We start from the raw sequence: 20,593 nt of genomic DNA, 5'->3' as shown, positions 1-20,593 counted from the left end.
ATCGCCTAATGAGCACGGCAGGAAAGGGGTAGTGATCCCTGTGCACTCTGTGGACTCATGAAAGCTCAGTATTACAAAGAGGATCAAAACTTCATTATGGATGGAGCCACCTGCTTAAACCCTGTGAATTGCTGTGGAAAATTAAAATATAAAAAGATTCATTAAAGAAATACCAACACTCACAGAAGGAGTATGAATATGTATACCTTTCTAAACACAAACCTAAAAAACATTTTTTGTCTTCTCTTTCCAGTGTGGTAAAATGCTATGCAAAACAGAACGCAAATCAGTAGAGAGATCACAAAGAAATATAACATACAAATATATAATTTTTTTTGAGTGAAATCATATTGCTTCCTGAACTGCTAATAATCATTTCATTTGTGAAACTCCTTGACCAAAGGCAATAAATAAAGCAGCATTTCTTAAGACAATCTGTGTTAAGACAGTTGGTCCAACCGCTACAAGATTATTTATCCATTTTTTGTGTCATTCACAAAAAATAGAATTTGTGTCAATTCAAGGTACGTGTTTTCAATTACAAATATTCAATCCTATATTCTGACACAGGTGATTCTGTATTTTCTCAAACAACAAGTGAGACGTCACCTGCTGTTGCAAAACTGTAACCAAATTACTCAAACAAATCACAAAACATATAGCTAACATTAGCAAACTAGTAATAAATTACAGGTAAATGTCAATATATTAAGGAAACACCAAATTTAGTAATCTGAGAGGAGAATGTACAAAACCAGACCACACATACAAACCACGTAAAAGGAACAAAGAGATATTCTCAGGACTGACACTCACACAAACTCGGAGGCCTTCACCTTATCAGCATCAGGGCCAATGACTGATTTAACACTGTAATGCTTCACACACAGGGCAAATAAAGGCTACATCAGCACAAGCACAGGCTTACACAGGCCCCTTTGGCACAGTCCAGCAGGAGAATGCACAGAGAAAGGTGGACAGAATTCATGTGCAGCACCAGCAGCAGCCAGGTAAAGGATATCAAAGAGCAAGAGGCAAGGAATTACACCTAACCAGGACAACATGTAAGGCGGCCACAAGATCTACAACCCAAATACAGCCCAGCAAAGATCCAAGGGGAGTAACTCACTTCCACCTCCTCTAAACCATGTTGACGTTGCACTTTCCAGCAAATCTCCATTTCTCAAATGACAGGCTGAGGATGGATTACAATAGTGTTAAATACATATGATACTGGTTTGCCTTAAGCCTGGCTTTTGGAGAGGCAGGAGAGGCAGCGTCTTGGGGTTCAGGAAGGCAGGGTGGGGGGCTAGCAAAACGTTTTTTGTCTTTTCCCACAAACTAAGATCCGGTACAAAGGGCTCTCAGGGATCAGCAAGGCGCTCTGTTCAAACACAAAACAGGTGGCCAGCAAGGAAGGCCGCTGCGGATGTGTGCTGTGCAGTTTGAGGCCCAGAAAGGTCAAGTTTAAATTGGACCCAGATCCATGGGGCCTGGGTTCCAAGTGCTGAGGGTGAAGGTGGGGACACTGGCCTTGCGATTTCCAGCAGTACGATCACCCATGGCATCGTCACCCAGTGGACAGTGTACTCAGGCGCATGTGCATGTGTATAATTGCTTCTGAGAGGAATTTTTTCTCCCAACACGTTCATATCGATGGCTTCTCCGCTACACCGGAAAGGCTGTACAGCAGCAACTTCTGAAATTCCTCACTGGAGGATTCTGGAATGAGAAATTCCAGTAGCAGGTCCCACACACAGTACACCAGGTGCCTGCATGTAGAAAGGTTAGAGGTCAGAAGAGAGGTCAGTGAAGACCTCTGTCTAAATTAGGTACCATCTGGGCAAAGGCCACTATGAAACGCAATGATCCACACCCAAAGTCCTAGCTGAAATTCCAATATGTGTACTGCTATTCTGGTACAATTTTTGGGCACTGATCTGTAGAATGGATCTGCATTCTTGCAGAGTCTATAGCATATGGGTAACAGGAGATGAGGTTCTAGAAAACAGACACCAGGTAAAGAGTGTGAACAGTATCATCAACTGCTCTTATAAGCTACCGCAAACAAGACAGTACATCTCCTGAGCCAAGATGAAAAACAGGGTAATCATTAAAATGTAAATGCTTTCAAAAATGTTCCTGAATCGTTAACAATATTTCACTAGAATTTCTCATGTTCTAATGCAAAACTGTCAAGATCTGAAACCAATAACATCACATTCAAAAACAGCTTATAAATGGCTCACTGTTTCAGTCACAAAAATACTGAAGACATGCGTAGACAGATCAACTAAATGATAAATGAAACTGACTGGACAGTCTGATGTATATAGTCCAGTACTGGCAATGCTTCATGTTAAGGTCACTCTTGATTCAGTTCAATACAAACTGATTCAAGAATATGCTTCAAAGATATTTGATGGTAAGGAACCCCTACTGAGCAGCTCTTATGTCTTCTTGCTAGAGGCCCTATCAATGTTCTTCACCTCAAAGTTTACCTCTTACAGGTTTGGTAAACTAAATATTGTGAGAGTTAGGGTGTGGTTAATTACTATGAGGCTGTGTGTTTCTCACCTGTTGATCTGGGGGTCCTGAAGGGATTCCAGTGCTGTCTGCCAGGTCATGCGGTACTTCTCATAGCCCAGCAAGTCTGAGACCAGATCTGAGGAAAGCAGGTGACATCTTAAAAGAAGCCTGCATTCCGACACCAAAAGCACTGAGACACATCCACATTTTTACTGGAAAGGACGACAGCACACAGTCCACAAATGGGAGGCTGCAAAGCGCTATCGTTAAGCATCTGTATGCAGCTGGCTGGCCAATCAGATAATTTTCCTTTAGTCATTTTCTGCTTAATTTCAAGAAAACAACTAAAGGTCTGTTTTTTTTATAATACTCACCCCCCCCCCCACACACACACATAAATTTTTGGAGTCAAAGTGAAAGAGTAAATGTTTTTTTGGAGGGGAAGAAGGGGAAGAAGAAAAAAAAAAAAAAAAAAAACACCTCACCAATAAATAATGCAGTTGCATCTACTACACATGCAAAGACCTACATGTTTAGGATCCAGTGTGAAGAAAGGAAATGCAATCCATGCAAGTCATTTCAAACAGCATTAGCCCTTCAAGATAAGCATTTAACCAAAATAATGTGTCAGTAAGGTACTATTCATTCTCAAACACTGGGCTCTTCTGCCAGCAGTGCAGTTGGTTCCCTTCTCTTGATACAAGCAGTAACACGTGAACAAAAAGATGAAGCTGGCAATAGAGCACAGAGCAAAGAACAAGTGTGAAATGCAACAGCCCGAGGCCTGAGCAAACCAGCCGTAAGTGGGATATATGCAGTATTTTCAGTTTCCATCATTTTAACATGAGTATTTGTAATCATCAATAAATGCTGCACTAATACCGTCAATGTATAAATTGTACTTGTGCTGTGTGAAATTAGTCCCCAGCTAGGCACTGACCTGGGATGAGCCTCATAAGGCACTGCAGGGAAAGCCGGTGGGTATTCTCCTTTTGCTGGGGGGTACGTTCTGGGCGAGGCTGAGCTGGCAGGGTGCCGCCGGGCCAGATGGCCTCTTGTAGCACCCGCAGGTAGACCACCCAGTACTGTGTGCAGGTCAAGTTGGCCACTCCCACATCTAGCCACCTGAAGAGACAAAACACACAGGAGGGACCCTGAGCACATCACTAATTGGGCCAAAACAGTTCATTTTCAACATCTCGAAAGGGACAATGGTAACGAAACCCTTGAGTGGTACAGGCAGTCTCCGGATTACGAACAAGTTCCGTTCCTAAGTCTGCCTTTAAGTCGGATTTCTTCGTAAGTTGGATCAGTTAAGTGAGGTTCGTGTCTGACATCAGTTTGTCAAACTTTTTTCTTAGTAATGCATAAATTGTACTTTTGCTGAGGTGTACGTTGCTTTGGACAAAACCGTCTGCCAAATGAATAAATGTAAATGTAGTATATAGTGTACCCTTCTATGCATACAAACATTAAAGAAACACTTCCACATACATTAAAACATCTTTAATATAACAATACAGTAATAATACAATGTAATGATGATAATTATAACAATAATAAATGTAACTATAGTATTTATAATACAGAGATGTAGAAAGAGATAAATGTTACTACAGTATTTAAAATAGAGAGAGAGAGCATGTGTGGAGGTATAAAAAAAAACATTAAAGAAACTGATGTTCACTTTTCCAATGTTCGTTGGCATTTCATCTTTTATTATTTCCACTTTAGTTTAAATCGTGATCATTTTCCCTTTCTTGGATCCATCACATTTACACTTTGGTGCCATAGTTAGGAGGGTAAAAAACACTAAATACAGTAACACACATGAGACACTGTTCACAGAATGTCGTCTGTGTCATACTGAGCAGGCAAGAGACTGAGGTGTGGGTGTGTGGTTGTGTGGGTCCAATCGTGGGATCTTTATTGTCAGTACACAAGGGACCAGGTAAGACTCATGGTCGAAAACAGGCGAGTCAGTCGATGTTCAAACGTAGGTCTTGGGGAGAATCCGATCTCGTGATCAAGGAGGCAATGCAAGTGTCAGAAGCCGTGGATGTCAGGAGTGAACAAGAACATTAAAGCCAAATATCATCACGCACGTGACATTGTTAACAGCAACATATTACAACTGAAAAGAACAAAGTCTTTGTCCTACCCATGAAGTCTTTGCACTACACATAAAATGAACATGGTTTTGCTTTTGACTAAAGCAACCACAAGAGTTACAAGGTCTCTATACCCTGTGGCCTTCCACCCCATATGGCTCCTGAAGGTATTCGGAGTGAGCCATACAACAACACTGGCATTTAAATCTTGGAACATGTAGCATGGAAAGCAGCTCCCAGGATCCCTCTTGAGAAGGATGCTGACTCTTGCACCAGCACAGCAGATGTATTTTGTCTGTGAGGATCTACACACAACACAGAAAAGATCGATGGAGGTGAGGCCCCCAGCAACACACCATCACAGTGGAGCTCAGCCGACAAAACTGGACACTTGTAGCCGTGCGAGCGAACAAGTTCATATTCAACAGCCAAACTTAAAGACATTTTCCAGAATCCAAAATAACAGAACAAACAGCCTGACATAGTGCTTGTCTCATAAATCAGCAGGGCCAATGGTTTGCACCATCTGTGTGGACACATTCTAGGCTTCCCAAAGTGCTAAGACTAAAAACCAGGCTCATATAAGATTTTACAAGCACCGTTCTATTTGGCAGAGAAGAGACCAAACCAGAGAATATTACACTAAAACATTAAAATATCTTACAGATGTTGTTGCATAATACACCCGATTTCACAAAAAAAAAAAAAAGGGAATGCATCAGTCACATTCAAACTTTGGCAAACATTACCGTGTCTGACAGTCACATACAGTTGTGTCACAGAAAACTGATGCCTTAATTTTCTGTTGTATGCGGTGCAAGGTAGTCAGCTTTGGACTAAACTGGACCTATCCCAGGGTACTCCTCCGATGTTCTGGAGCAGAACAGCAGTCCAGACCATTACATAATGACATGGCAATATCCACAAAGGCTGCCAGGAGAGATCACATCATTATTGGAAGAAATGATGTGGGATATTCAGGAATGAATTCTCACAGAGCAAACGCTGGTAGATCATTCCAATGATCAGATTCTGCAGGTAAGTTCAAAACTAATACCAGTTACAATGTCATACGTAGGAAACAGAAGTGTGAAACCTACATTCACCACTGCGTTTAAAAGTACGCTGACAGGTGTGGTAGAAATAAGATTTCACGTGTAGGAAAAGGGCTGACACTTCACAGAGTACCTGAATTCCATGTCATTTATTTTGGTCGTTGTTAAAACTCTACAGATGGGCAGTGACGTGCATCCCTTCAACACCACATTCCAACAGTAGACAAGCTCTTGAATTCACCACTTTGGCACAGTACTGTACACACAAAGGACATGTGCACACACCCACACACAAACACATCAGCAGTTTGCATCGCCAGCTTGATTTCATTTGAACTATGACCTCAGTTTTGTCTCAAGGTTGCCCCATTTCTATAGCTGCTTCAGGCAGCAGAGGTCCAGCAGGAAGCATCCCGCATTAATGCCAGACACAGGAGGGAAACAGACAGAGTTAAGAACCACTGGGTGTCAAGGCTGATGAGGTAATGATGGAAAAGGCAAGGTAGTAGTAGGCCAATAGTAAGGCTTATTCCTCCACCTCTGATGCCACCTTATGTGCCAAACACAGGCAGTGAATTAGCACAAAGGAACTCAATTCTGGAAACAAATGGCTACTACCAAAACATTACCCGCAACTAAGTTCAAACAAGCTGTCTCAAACTTTAACAGGGTCCCAGATGTCTTCTGCAGCACCAAAACAAATCACAGCACCTATATTACAGTTATACATGGCCCTAAATGGCATCTAAGATTTGCCTGGAAAAAGTGAAGAATAGAAGGAGAACAGCTCACTCACTTTAGCCAGGGCTATAACTGATATCAAGATGGCTACTTGCAAAGAGTAGGATGGAGAACAGCACAGCCAACATGAGGGAGCCCTATAGATGAACCCACCCCTGCTTTAAAAGGGGTAGGGTGCAGCCAAAGCATCGTTCAGAAGCTATGCCAATGAACAAGAGCGTGCAAATTTGGTTTGACTGCAATGTAACATCTTGCATGCAAAACTCACTCTGCTGATGCAATCTATCACAAGCAAAAAACGAAACAGCACACTTGAACTGAGAATTCAGTGTGCAGTTCTGTAGGACTCTGGCTCTGATCAGGACTCAAGGTTAATGACGAGGGCTCACAAAGGTCCAAGTGTCCCTGGGTTTGGCATCATTGAAGAGAACCGGAGGAAGAGGCACGAGTTGCAAAAAGCACACCTTTCCCAGTCTCCTCATCCAGGCTGTGTGAAAGTAGAAGAAGTCACTTTCACACTCACTGGAGGTCTCCTCAACTCCCTCCACCCCACGCAGCCCACCACCACTCAGCCCAGCCCAAAGTAATTAAACACTCAGAAGTTTCCATGTGACGTGGAGGCAGGGGCATGGAGGGACAATGCGAGAGAACCATGGGGGTCTGTGGGTCCATTGTGTAGGATGGCTTTAGTTCAGCGGGGAAGTCCAGCCTCACACTGGGGCCCACCACTCCCCATAAAAGGGCCTTGCAGGGAGACGTTATGAACCTCCTGGGCCCCCAACCCCACCGGCAGGGCAGGTGCATTGAACTGGCCAGACAAGGGGTGGTGGAAAAGCCAAAACGAGGTATGGGGGTTGGGGGTAGGAGAGGGGGGCCGTGTAATAGGATCGTGCGTGATTCAGGACATGCTGGCGGGCACGTAACAACGGAGGGACGTTTCAACCTCATAAGAAACCACGTTTAGTGACTTCTAAGTTTACCAATGTGTGCTGGCTGGGAGAAGGTCTGCGAAGGGTAATCACTGCTCCTCAGTAAGAATGTACCTAACCTTCAAATACAGGCATTTATTTCCTGTACACATAAAGCAAAAAAGGAACAGAAAATGACCTTTGACTGCAATCAGGTTAGACATTATAAATCACTGGGTATCCTGTACCAGCAACGTGCTGTAAATAAACAAAAATTAAACATATTGAGAGGGACCCCAGAATTTTTTCCCCCTCAGTCCACACTGCCATCTTGTGGTGAGCATTAATTTTACTGATGATGCAGACGCTGACCTAACGCATAACACAAGGGGTGCACCCACAACTTTTTGTGTGCCGAAAAGCACGTCCACAGTACAATACCCACTGTAGTTCAATGCTCTCATAGCCATTAATGCCAACTGACTGATAAGCCCCTTACTCTGATGTTTACATTATCATTAAAAAGAATCTGAAAAGCACAAATAAAAACACTGGCATTCAGGAATACAACTCAGGGCACCAGCTCTACCGCAGTGCCTGGCTCAAACCAGAGCAAGCCTTGTCACGGACAGCATTGTTTGCTGAGGTGAACAAGGACGAGTGCTGTTAATCTTAGCATTAACCGTAGTGTTAAAAATACCCAACGGCAGGTGCCATCAAGCCACTTTTAGAGGAGCAACGTTCCCCAGAGCGGGAAATCACATGGCAGACACCCAGCAGGCCATCCTATGGAGGTGTAAGGGGTAAATGCTATTATAGCTCGACTTAATGGTCACCTATTCTTGGGAACAACTATATTTTGTTGTTGCTTTGTATACTGGGTTACATAGTAAGAGCTGTCTGCCAACCTACTGACACTGACATGATAGGTGTGTAGACGAGGTGTGGGAAATTTAATAGAGAGAAATACTTTTCCGAAAAGCCCTTGGGGCTATTTGGGACGGGGGGGCCTTTGGGTTGAACGTTTCTCAGATTCAGTTCTTCGCTCTTTCGATTACTCAGACAGTAAACAGCTTTGTCTGGTACATCAGGAGTGAATCCACAAACCAGGACATAAGCATCCATTTACCAGATGCAGGAGTGTGACTGTTTAGAGTGCAAGAACACAAAGTGTGTATTTAAATGCCAATTTGCCAATCCTGTTATGAAATAACACGGACTACCACTCAAGTAAAATTCACACCCATCTCAGGCAGCCCTTCGAAGATTTACCTTTTAGCGCTGTGATGGCTCTGATCATGGACATCCACAGCTGTCCCTAAGTGAGCAACACTGTCACCTCTACTGAGGCCTCCAGGGACAGCAATATCACAAGAAGTCAGCAGTGAGTGCTCAATGTTCACACACACTCCCAGTTAGCGCTTCAGAACACATCATCAGCTACCTCATGAAAGTCCAGTGCGTGATCACAACAAGCAACACACATATCAAAATCCTATGTCAAGCAGCTGCAGACTGAGAAGACTCGATTAACCCCTTAGGAGATGTCCCAACACTCACGTAAAACAGCAACACTAGAAGGACAAGACCTAACTATTACAACCTCCAAATATCTATAAACATCAAAATTGCTGAAGCTCTTGACCAACAGTTACTCTTACTCACAGGTGCTTGTACCACAAAACACACTCAACTTCTGTAAGTCAGCTGTCAGCATTATGTAAGTCATACTGTCTGTTTTCAGTTTGTAATTCTGCCTAATATAAGGTTTTCCCCTCTCTGCACAGTAACAGTAAAAATTGTATACATTAGGAATAGGCCATTTAGAGTTTGTTATACAACTCATTGTATGTTTCCGTGGTTGCTTCTGCCACACAATAAGCTCATGAAACGCATAAAAAGTTAAAGCCAAATATCAAGCACATCTACTTTTGTAAAATGAACAACCATACTCAGACTCAAATTAGTGTAGACACTCAGTGTCCCAGTTAAAAACAAACCTACTGCTGTTTTTCTTATTGAGCTCAGAGTCACAGGAGATAAAAAAATAAGCAAACAATAAAGCCAGTACAAACAAAAAATCTCAACCTGGTAAATTATATGAAAATCTCTCTGGCCTAAATCTCAACATATGCTAACAGCTGACCAAATCCCCACCCCCTTGCCCTCTACTTTTAGCTGAACATTACCATTTTCAGTCAAAGACTCTCAGTGGACTGACAAACCACATGGTTCCCAGCTAAAGCTAAATCTGTACAAACTAAAAATTACTTCACAACTTTTAAGAAAACCACAGGTCTAGGCAGGGATAAGCTCTTTGTTTTGGGGGGCAGAGAAAATCTTTTAAGCCATTATGATGATCCAGGTAAGGAAATAAAAGGATATAGCGAGTGCTAAAAAGGGCAGGAGCCCAGTGTATTAAACAAAGACTTTGTGTTTATCATAGGAGCACACCCCGGTAATATCTCTCTCACACACACACACACACACACACACACACACACACACACACACACACACACACACACACACACACACACACACACACACACACACACACACACACACACACGAATTGTTCTGACTCTCATGCCCATTGGAGGGGTATAACATACCCTGTGAAGTGAACATATCTATGTCAGTTCAAGCATCAGAGTTTTGCAGATCTCCGTAGGTATGTCAGCAGGCGAAGAGGATAAAGGCCAAAACTGAACAGTACAGGTAAATATAGTTTATAGCGAAACTGAATCTGTAGCGAAATCAGACCTCAGGCATAAATGGTACATTTCAACTTACTCCTCTTTCACTGATCCCATTGCGTGACTCAAGAAAATCAGTAGATTATGTTGCGTAGGTAGTGGGATTGGTTTTGGCCATTAAAATTTTTTGTGTGCAAATATCACTGGGATTAACATGCAAGAGAAAACTGTTAAAATCCAATCAAAGGACTGTTAGTGAGAATTCATGCAAAACACACTGCTTAATGTATCGTAATCATGTAATAAAATTCTGAATTTATCCAAACCCAGAACCATTCAGAAATATTCATCTCTAATGCTATGTTCTTCAGTTTTATTGTATTATTCTTTATTATTAACTTTTATCAATAAGAATCAGATGTGCAGATTAGTAGAGAAAATTACTTTTGATCGCTGTTGTGCACCGAGTACCTGGACCCAGGACAGACGAACAGCCTAGGGTGAATACAAAGACGCCTTCGAGAATTTGTGCAGACCAGAGCCAGTTCTTTCCCCAAAAGTTGAAAGAAGTCCAGATGTAAAACTTCTTCCAACCTGAGAGCAAAGGAAAGTCAGTGACCTGAAGCCTTTTTTGCAGTTGTGGTCTATGTGGTAAATTCACTTACACTCCCATAGATGTTACAGTAAGACCTGCAGTGGCACCAAGGATTTTGCCCCTGAGAGGCAAAAATGACAAACATGAAGAGAACCTCTTTTTTACCCAGGAGAGAAAGCACAAAAGAGCAAAAGACTTTACATGACAAAAACTCAGAAAAGCTGTCAATGTATGGATACCCTTTAAGACACAATTTTTGTTAGGAGACCCATATTTGAAAACCACTAAAACCATTAACCATTTTATTTTTGAGAGAAAGCAAGTGTCTAGTGCTCACATGAAATTAAATATGTTAAAACAACCTATATGCAAACCCTACTCAACAAGAGCTTGTAGAGCACCAGACAGTCTTTGAAAGCACACGTTCAGTATTTGAAATGTACAAGTGCATGCTGAGGTTACTTCAGTAATAAAAGTTGCTGTAATTACTAGTGTTAAATAAAACCTTAAATCAAACTAGATTAGAGATGCAATTTCTGTGAGAGTACTGATATCTGCTATATCAAAGTAATGTTAAAAAAAAAAAAGGGCTTAAAAAAATTAAATCCTTTTATCTTGGTCAAACAGCCATAGCCCAGCAAAATAAGGCTATGACAGCCATGTACCAACAGCCTGGTACAATAAGCCAGTTTTGCCACCATGCTGCATGTACTCTGAATAACTGGACAAAGACATGCCAAGGCCTGTTGTATCACTTTTTTTTTTTTACACATTTACTTGATATAAATTGTGGTGTTGGATTATACTACTTTTTCTGAACTGTGAACATTTATAAAAACTCAGATTAAGAAAGATTATGTCTACAGTTCTCATCGAGCCAAATTCAGTTATGCGTGCAAGAACTGTTCTTGGCTCTCTGTGTATTATTACCGCACCACCGCATGCTGTTCATGGCTGATTAAACCCATGCACTGGAACATAAGTGCAAAGTGCTACATTATACAGTCAATTAAAACATCCAGTCCAAAGCACTTTGAGCAGAGGTTCTTAACTTGGGGCTCACTGACCCCTTGGGGATCTGTGGATGAGATTCAAGGGGTCTGAAGCACAGACTTGTTTTGAAAATAGCTGTACAGCAAAATAAAAGTTAAAAATAAGAAAAATAATACTGGAAAATTGCCATATGTGGCATAATTCTATATGAAGGCAATATATTTTCAGTGCAATAAACTGTGTACAATGTTCTCCATTTCTGGACATTTTTCTATAATGACATCCTTTCATTATATTCTTAAAAGGGTCTGTAGCCTTGAAAAGGTAAACAACTCTTAGAATGAGAATCTTTTTTTAAAATGCAATCTTTTACAATCTATTTAAAAGAGTGCTTAGGGCACATATCAGAATCACTAGAAATTTTGGCACAGCTCACAGATCCATTCCTTTCCCAAACTTGGGAGTCTTAGTTTGGCAAACCTGCATTTTGAATTTTTCAGTTCAATGCACAAAGTTTGATAGAGAACCTGTTCATGTCCATTGGGCCTCTAAACCAATTATCAAAAACATTACACACCTACAAAGGGTCGGCTGAAAGCATAGTGGTCACCGCTGCTACCATTAGATGCGAAGGTTGCCGATTTAGTTCTCACCGAATGCTGCAGTACCTTTAAGCAAGGTACTTACCCTAAACTGTTCCGGTAAAAAAATACCCAGCTGTGCTTTAAATGCAAAGCCTCTTCAGGCACTTTGAAACATCTAAAAACTTTTTTGGGACAGCTGGTATTGTTGTCAATAGGTACACAAAGGTTGCAAGTTTGAATCCCACCTCCAGCTGTAATACCCTTGAGAAAGGTAATTACCCTAAACTGCTCCAGTAACATTACCCAGCTGTACAAATGGGTAAATAATTGTAAGTAGATTAACACTGTAAGTCACTTTGGGGAAAAAAAGCATCAGCTAAATGAATTAATGTAAATGTACAAATCACCTATTTCAACCAAGATTAGACTATGTTAGTAGTTATCAGTTAAACAGGAAAGCAGATTCTTAAAGTAACATCATCCCAACAGGTATGTAAAACACACACACATTAATGATTCAGTTTCTAGTATTATGCCTGGCAGACAAGCAGATGCAGCAGAAAAGAAGTGGCTGGACACACAGCCATGTTTCACAGAAACTGGCCAAACAGCTACCTGTCTATGAGTGTCCCAAACATCAGTCTGATGGTCCTCTGGATGTTTTCTGTGCACAGCCAGCTCCACTGGTCTCTCATCAGCAGACACAAGATGTCAAGGGCCACATCTGCCAGGGCCATCTCTGCAGCTGTGACAAAACAGTGACTTGTCATAATAGACTGGAATGACCTCTGAACTATACTATAAAAAACTATTATTGCAGAAATGTACTGAGACAGTGGACTGCTGTGACCATAGACATGTTGGTGAGTCACCCTGGTTGACTGTGACCAGGCGCAAAGCAACACACTGGACAGTGCGTGTGCTAAACACATGTGCATCACTAATATCAGAAGCACATTTACTAGAGCACTAAGAAATATGTCATAGTTAACACTTCAATTTCAATGAGGGTAACCATCTTTTTCTAGCAAGCAAAAGGTCCTTGTAATACCGCCTCCTAAGCAATTAAAACATACTACAACACTGCCCTCTAGTGTCAAAACTGTAAACTAGTCAAATCTATGGCCATTTCTGTTATGCAAACTGTAGTAAGAGAATTTGAGTATCATAATAATAAAACTAAATATCAGTGAAAAGATGAAAATCTTTTTTATAAACTACTATAAACTATTGTTATAGGTTTTTATAGATATAGCCAAGTCATAAGCCTTAAAGTATCAACAGAACTGTAGAGGCCTAGTCCCACTGGGTGGGATAGAAACCTAGTCCACGGTCCTGTTTTTTCCTCAAAGTTTATTAAATCAAACATTTATGTGAAGCACCTTCACAAGAATCATTACATCAGTTGATGTACTATAGAGACTGCATCAGACTGTTTCCTTACATGCTTCATGGCATGCTACCCCATGGTGTTGTTTCCCTGGCCTTTGCCAGACATCACTGTTTGCCAGGCAGACATCCTTCTCCCCCTCAGCTTCCCGCAGCAGAACCGGCACCTTGCCCACCAGTCGCTCCTGCTCGGTGATGAAAGCTTCCAGGCCGGCAAGCGAGAGGCCACTGAACACCTGCATCAACAAGACAGGGACAGAGACAGACACTTCCTTTAGTTTCTCACAACCACTGTCCACTCTTCACAAAACACTCTACTGCAGAGGAAACAGGCACCAGGGAGCAGCAATGGCATACTCACAGTGCTCCTCTCATCAAAGCAGTAGAGCACCTTGGGCTGCATGTCAATCACATTGAGGACTGGGGCAATTTTACTGGAGAACCTAAGTCGAGACCTACATAAGAGATGGAAACAGGTGTGAGAGAAAAAGTGATTTTATAGGTCACTGCATGCGGACAACAGCTGCACAAGCTTAGGGTGGGAGTTTTGCTGAAACTGCCAAAAATGCAAATTTTGGATATGCCTGTTTTCTTGCCTTGCGGAACCAGAAGGGTAAGATAAAAGCCGAATAAGTTGTTCAAAGGCAGAACCAGTTGTTCCACCCAAAGGGCGGTCGACTATTCTACCCAGCATTGGGGTATAACGAAATCATGTGTATGGTAAACAAGTATGTAACCAATGATATGTTTTGCAGGAAGTGATCACACATTGATCCCACACTGAATATGCTATATAAACCATGAATATTTGTTGTCTGGGGAGACTCCCTGGACTCTGACACAGATGATAGGGACTCTCCCTCCAGCAAATAAAGTAAGATACTTTCTCCTATCTTGGGTTTTTTAATAGTTTGAGTTACACTGAATTTGTTGTACACAGACAAAAATGATACAAATATGAAGACAAAAGTAAATATGAAAAGGGAAAGCAACACTGAACCAAAATTTTGTTAAAAATTCTACTCTGAGCAATACCAGAAGCCTCAGATGACTGACAGCCTCACTTCATTTACATTTAAATTTATTCATTTAGCTGATGCTTTTCTCCAAAGCAAATTACAATATTAAGCTACTTCCCATTATTTACCATTTTATACAGCTGGGGTGCTACAGCTGGAGGTGGGATTCAAACCTGCAACCTTTTGGTCCAAAGGTAACAGTTCTAACAACTACACTACCAACTGCCCCGTGGCACTCAGTGAATAGCATGAGTGGTACTTCCGGACAAAGTTCAGTGCTTTGATTACAACTGTATAAAAAATGTAATGGTGATATAATTTGACGCCTATATGTCTCCCAGGGAATAAACAGGAATACGAGTATAATGGTACCCAAACAACTGTTTCAGAATATTAGCTGGGTTTAAGGGAACTAAGAAACCTGAACCACAGCACAACAGGGGCAGAGGAGGGAAACAAACTTTGTTTTCTTAGTGTCAGACGGGGCCTTCCCATCAGGCTCAGTGTCCACATCCTCAGTGGGACTCTGCGGCTCAGAGCGAGGGAATGCTGTTTTCAGGGTGTCCACAATGGCGTTCACCACAATCTGTATGGACACGGACACACACACACAGGCAGCAAGGGAACTCAGGATTGTGAAAAAAAAAGCACCAAAGGGGTCACTATATGTAGTGTTCACCACATGCACCAGCTCCTCATGTCAAAAATGTTTGAATTGTAAATTTCCAAAAACACATACACCCACATTTTCCAGATTATTTTTAACTACATTTTCTTCACTTCAACATTTTAGAAAAACTTTCTCTTTGTAACAGACCTGTGTTTGAATGCCTTGTCATTACTTGGCACTAAAACGCACCAAAACAATGCGGGACCACATTTGTTCAACTTGCTCCCACAGTGTTTGCAGTTTACATATGGCATTTGAGAGTCTGTGATCATAAACTAGGCACATGTTCATGGAACAAATCTAAGCTTGCGGAGAAGATTAATTTTATTTCCAGTCATTTTAAACTAGTTTTAAAATCAATGTAGTCTGATGTTAGCAATATTAAAGTTAGACATGAATATTATTAACCATTTGATTGTGCAGGAAATAAAGTAAGTTGAAAGTGACAAGAAGCTAAGGAACACTGCAGATCAGGATTAATGATGGTGTTGTAGATTTGGCAGTTTATTTTTTTTAATTTTTAGAAATTTTAAAGTTACTTAAATGTTTTTGAAGTTAATAAAATAATTCTAATCAGTGAATGAATCAAGGGAAATCAGTATTACTAAGCTTTTGTTGACTCCGAAGTTGTGGTAAAATTGACCTTTGATTCACAAACATACTTCAAATGATCTCAACTGTATTGACAACTTGAGGAACAAGTGTACCTGCACTGTTCAACAGCCACTGAAAAATGTAAACAGCATACTAATATCAAATTTAAAATGGATACAGTATCAGAAGTAACACATTAAAACCACCTTGTCTATCCGTGCCACAATGAAAGGCTTCTTCACAAACGCAATCCGTGCATCAGTATTGAGAGCCAGGAACTCCTGCATCTCCTCACTGTTGGCAGTTTCAGGAATAGCACAAAGTTGCTAAAATAAAGGAGAAACAAATCACAGCTTGGCTGAAGAAACCAGACACCAGTCATTAGGGTGAAAGAGTAATTCACCACCACAGGATCTGAATAAAATCAATCAATCAAAATACACTCAGCACTAGACCCTGTGCAGTTTAAGGTATTCCCAAAATTCAGGAGCAGACTGTTAAAGATACTAATATGTTACCTTGAGAAAGGTTTCAAGCAGTCCCTTTCTGGCCTCCACCTTGTCACTGTCCATGTTCCCAAATGGAAGATCTGGAAATATCTTTTTTGGTCCTTTCACATCTAGACTCAACCAACAAAAGGAGCCCATGAGTACCAACAACATAATCCGCAAATCCCATATGTTCTATGTATGGAATGTTTTCTTATCCTTTCCTGTGATCATACTTTTCAGAATTTTCCGGAGCTCTGGTTTCTCCTCCAATCGTGTCTGCAGGTTGAGGAACTCACTGTACCGCCGATTCACCATGTGGTAGGCCACTGACTGGGGAACATCTGGGTTTTCTGAATCCACTGCAGTTTCATACTACACAGTACACACATACACACACGCTTTACAAGAAAGCAAAACTATGACCTCAGCAAAGCTCATTACATTACACCCATAGTTTAGCAAGGATTCACAGCCAAACCCATGATCTCTTTGGCAGTTAGCCTTTAGAGTACATTAAGCAGTTAGAACATGAATAATGGTACTGGTACATTATCTTAGTGAGCAGCATGCAAAAACCACCTGTATCGCAATGTAAGAGTGGATGTAAGCTCACCTTGATGGTGTAGAGGGTGTAGGGGTGGGAGCCTGTGCCTCTGTGTTCCTTAGCTGTGATGGTTCCAGAGATGCGAAGATTCTGGATTATAACAGGGCCCTCGGGGCTGCTGGGGGGTTCAAAGCTGAACGGCGATAGTGGTGCCACAACAGTCGTAGGCGAGCACATCTGCAGAGTGGGTGTCGGCACACGAAGCTCGCTGGAGTTACTCTTGGGAGCAAAAGTGACACCCGACGGCTCTTTCTCTGGTTCTGACAACACACCTTGAACCGCACCATTCCCACTCAGCCTTGTGTCTGCAAGGTCCGTCAGAGTGTTGGGACGGTCTGGTTGCTCAGGGATCAGCACTCTTGGACAAGAGCCCTCTCCCAAACCTGCACTTGCCTGCAGCTCATCCTCTGGATCCATAACACTGTAGGCATCTGTGGGTGTGGCACACTCAGGAAGTCTGTCTGATAACATCTCATCACCTATTAAAACCAGGGATTCCATGGAACTCTTCTTGAAGTCTGAGAGTGGGGACTCCAGGTCAGAATCGGCTTCCTGGTAGAAAGGGTTGAATTTGCCTGGCCTTAGGTACTCCATGGGGCTGACGCTAGGCTTTCCAGCAACAAACAGCTTTGTTCCTACATCAGGTCCAGTCTCCTCCTCTTCCACGACCTGCTGAGAGTACAGCTCCTCAGAGTCAGTGATGTCATAAGCAGCCAGCTCAGGTGTTGGAGGCTCTGTCACAATAGGGGTTTCCAAAGGGATGCTCAATGTTAACGTGGATGGCACCTCAAGGTTCTGCTGCAGCGTGTGTTGCGGAGGCAACAAGGGAGGAGTGGGCAGGGTGTTGGTAGGCTGCACTTCCTCTGAAGCCTGCTGACCAGACTTTGTAAAAATGTCAACAATCAATACATTCAGCCAGTCGGGTTCGGACAGCTTGCCGATGAGGGGCAGAAGAACGTTGCAGGTGATGAGCTCCCCAACCACAAACCTGCCTGTGCGGGTCTCCAAGTGAGGTGCAGGGACGAGCACGTGCAGCAGCAGGTCCACGATGGCCCGGGTATAGTTCACCTCCAAGGCAGAGCTCTTCAGAGCTGGATGAGGAGAACCTGCTTGGCAGTAGAGCCCCCAGAGGCTGTTATCTGCATTGGGCTCCTTTTCCTCCACCATCAACTGTTTTGCCTTCTTGTAACTTCGCAGATGAGAGCCACACAAGTCGAGCACCCGCCGGGTCAGAGCTCTGCGGTCCACCCTCTTTGCCCGTCGCTTCAGCTCCATCGCCATAGCTAACATGGCACTTTCCACCTGAAGCTCAAACTCCGGCTCCGTGGACACCGTGCGGTACCAGGAGGACACAAAGTCACGGATGATCTTGTGCACAGTGCTCTGGATCTCCCTATCTAGCTGACACTCGGATTCAGGGGATTCTGGAAGTCTCTCCAGAGGAATGAAGCGCTCCAGGTGGACAATGCTGCCAGAATCCAGGACAGCCTGGGAGCCCAGCCAGCTGCCAAGCACTACGAGCAGGCTGGTGAAGACACACAGCAGCCACACATTGACCAGCATATGGAAGAGGACCATCCAGACAAGGAGCACCCCGAAGCCCAGCAGACTACGCTGTCCCAAAAACTCCAACAAAGCCCATGAAGAGGGGTGCAGCGCCTCCGGACGCTGCATAGCTGCTCACATGGACCTGAAACTGGAAACACAAGATGAGGCAGCTGGTCACACAAGACAACCCAGTACTGTCACTGTCTCTTCCTGACACAGGATGCTATTACACTACTCTCTCTAATTGTGTTTTTAGGTAATTCCCCGACATGATGATCATGTTGAGTGTTTAACATTTCTGTTACGAGTCATTTGTGGTGAGAATGTCAAACGAAAGGAGGAGCACGAAGCCGAAGGGCGCAGAGTATCTGCACTAGCAGAGACCCAACCGCAACCCCGCCACCAGGCAGAGAAACACAATGAATTACTTGACAGGATTTCACGTCTCTAGCTACAGATCAAATTTATTTTTCTCTCCTAAATTATAATATATTTCGAATTAATCGTAGAAAAAAAAAAGCATGTTTGTTTGTGGCAACTCGCAGAAATAATAGAAAACGGAGTCGAGCTTATGAACCTCAAAAAAGCGCCTCAGTCAGGGCTAATTCTCATTAAAACGCCACAGCCCACCTTATTCACGCGCAGACAGTCACTTCAGCGAATACGAAAGAACGAGCGAACCGTGTGACACCCACGAGAAGCGCCCACCGACCCGCACCGCACATCGTAACCGCTTCTTAGAGCCGCAGGTTATTTACTTCCTGTCCGACAACCGGAACGTTTCCCGCTTCCGCCCGTACCTGCGCGCTCCTGCTTCCTTCGGCTACCGTCTCGTGTCGGCAGGCGCGCCCTCTGCTGGTGGGGATGTATAGTAGCGCTTTTCAACCGGTTTCTCGAAGTCTTAAATTCCATCCTGTGGCTCTATTGGAGCGGTGTCCACAAAAACACGGATTATCAATAATAATAATAATAATAATAATAATAATGGTGTCACAGCACCTGGTCGGTGTGAGAGAACGCATTTCAATCTTTGCTCGGCCCATGTGGAGTTTGCATTTTCTCCCCAGGTACAGTGCTCTGGTTTCCTCCCACACTCCCAAAACGTGTTTGGCGTGGTCGCAGCGGCTGACTGGGTGAATTTCCGAGGACCAATAAAGTATGATTATAATAGCTTCTTCTAACATTCACTCCTGCTTGAAATATAATAAAAAAAACACAAAGTAAACGAACACACGTGCAAAAATCTAAATTGTGAAACATAAAAAAGAATGATAACAAGTAACACAGAGGTTGACAGTAGCAATACAGTATTCTGTATCTGGTATCAGGTGGAATACGGGGGATCCGCACACGCAGGATTCTGATCCGACAGCCTCTCTTGAATGGGAAACTCTTGTACACTGTATGATATGAACCATAAAGATATATAAACACTTACCTGACACTTTTATCCAAAGTGTCTTACAACTGAATACATGAAAACAGTACACAGATACAGAATAACAGTAATAATAGTGATACTAAAAGCAGTTCATTATATAGTAATAGTAGTTTTGTAGTATTAGAATTATATTTTCATGCTGCTCTATGACTTTCACTTTCATTTCTAAATCTGCTTCCTTTCTTTTTTTACGTACCACTAGAATTGCCACAGTGCGTAAAGCTGCTGTTTCACAGCTACTGAGCAGGTTGGTGAGTGTGGGGTTTGAGTCCTGCTCAGCTTGAGCAGAGTTTGCATGTTTTTCCTCATGTCTGCACAGTGCAAAGGCATAGAAGAACCCCCGCTCCTCCCTTGTAAACCATGCACTTGGTTGCTATGAGTTGGGGTTGCCTCCCTGCTACCTCCATCACTACCAGAATACTCATGTTAGGGCTTCCGAGCCATTGAAAAAACAGTAACTTCAATGGAATCATAAACGAAAAACGAAAAATTCTGTGAATAAAACGCGGTCGCTGATCGACACAGTGAGTCGATCAGAAACGCGGTGCCTTGTGAACCACAGCTACCCGCATTAGATATTATGACCGAACGTCAGGACTCGGAAACAACATAATAAGGTTGA

General features: G+C 42.7%; 1 protein-coding gene across 3 annotated transcripts; it reads right to left on the bottom strand.

Annotated features, from left to right (window-relative positions):
* Nucleotides 1-767: 767 nt before the first annotated feature.
* Nucleotides 768-19,276, bottom strand: snx19b (sorting nexin 19b). Of its 3 annotated transcripts, none has more exons than XM_018742937.1 (12): nt 19,161-19,276; nt 16,992-18,678; nt 16,612-16,750; nt 16,406-16,506; nt 16,094-16,213; nt 15,085-15,209; nt 13,966-14,059; nt 13,660-13,840; nt 12,831-12,960; nt 3,470-3,654; nt 2,578-2,665; nt 768-1,772 (listed from the first exon to the last, which is right to left on the bottom strand). In XM_018742937.1, exons 2-12 carry the CDS (start codon nt 18,654-18,656, stop codon nt 1,649-1,651), a joined length of 2,952 nt encoding a protein of 983 aa, XP_018598453.1. In that variant the 5' UTR covers nt 18,657-18,678; nt 19,161-19,276; the 3' UTR covers nt 768-1,648. The 3 variants fall into 3 exon arrangements, with proteins under 3 accessions (XP_018598453.1, XP_018598454.1, XP_018598455.1); XM_018742938.1 differs by having other exon boundaries at nt 16,992-18,672; XM_018742939.1 differs by having other exon boundaries at nt 1,685-1,722.
* Nucleotides 19,277-20,593: the final 1,317 nt, after the last annotated feature.

The sequence above is a fragment of the Scleropages formosus genome, chromosome 10, assembly GCF_900964775.1.
Source record: "Scleropages formosus chromosome 10, fSclFor1.1, whole genome shotgun sequence".
Lineage (NCBI taxonomy): Eukaryota > Metazoa > Chordata > Actinopteri > Osteoglossiformes > Osteoglossidae > Scleropages > Scleropages formosus.
Note: the sequence above shows the minus strand (reverse complement) of the source record. Positions and strands in the feature narration are given on the sequence as shown.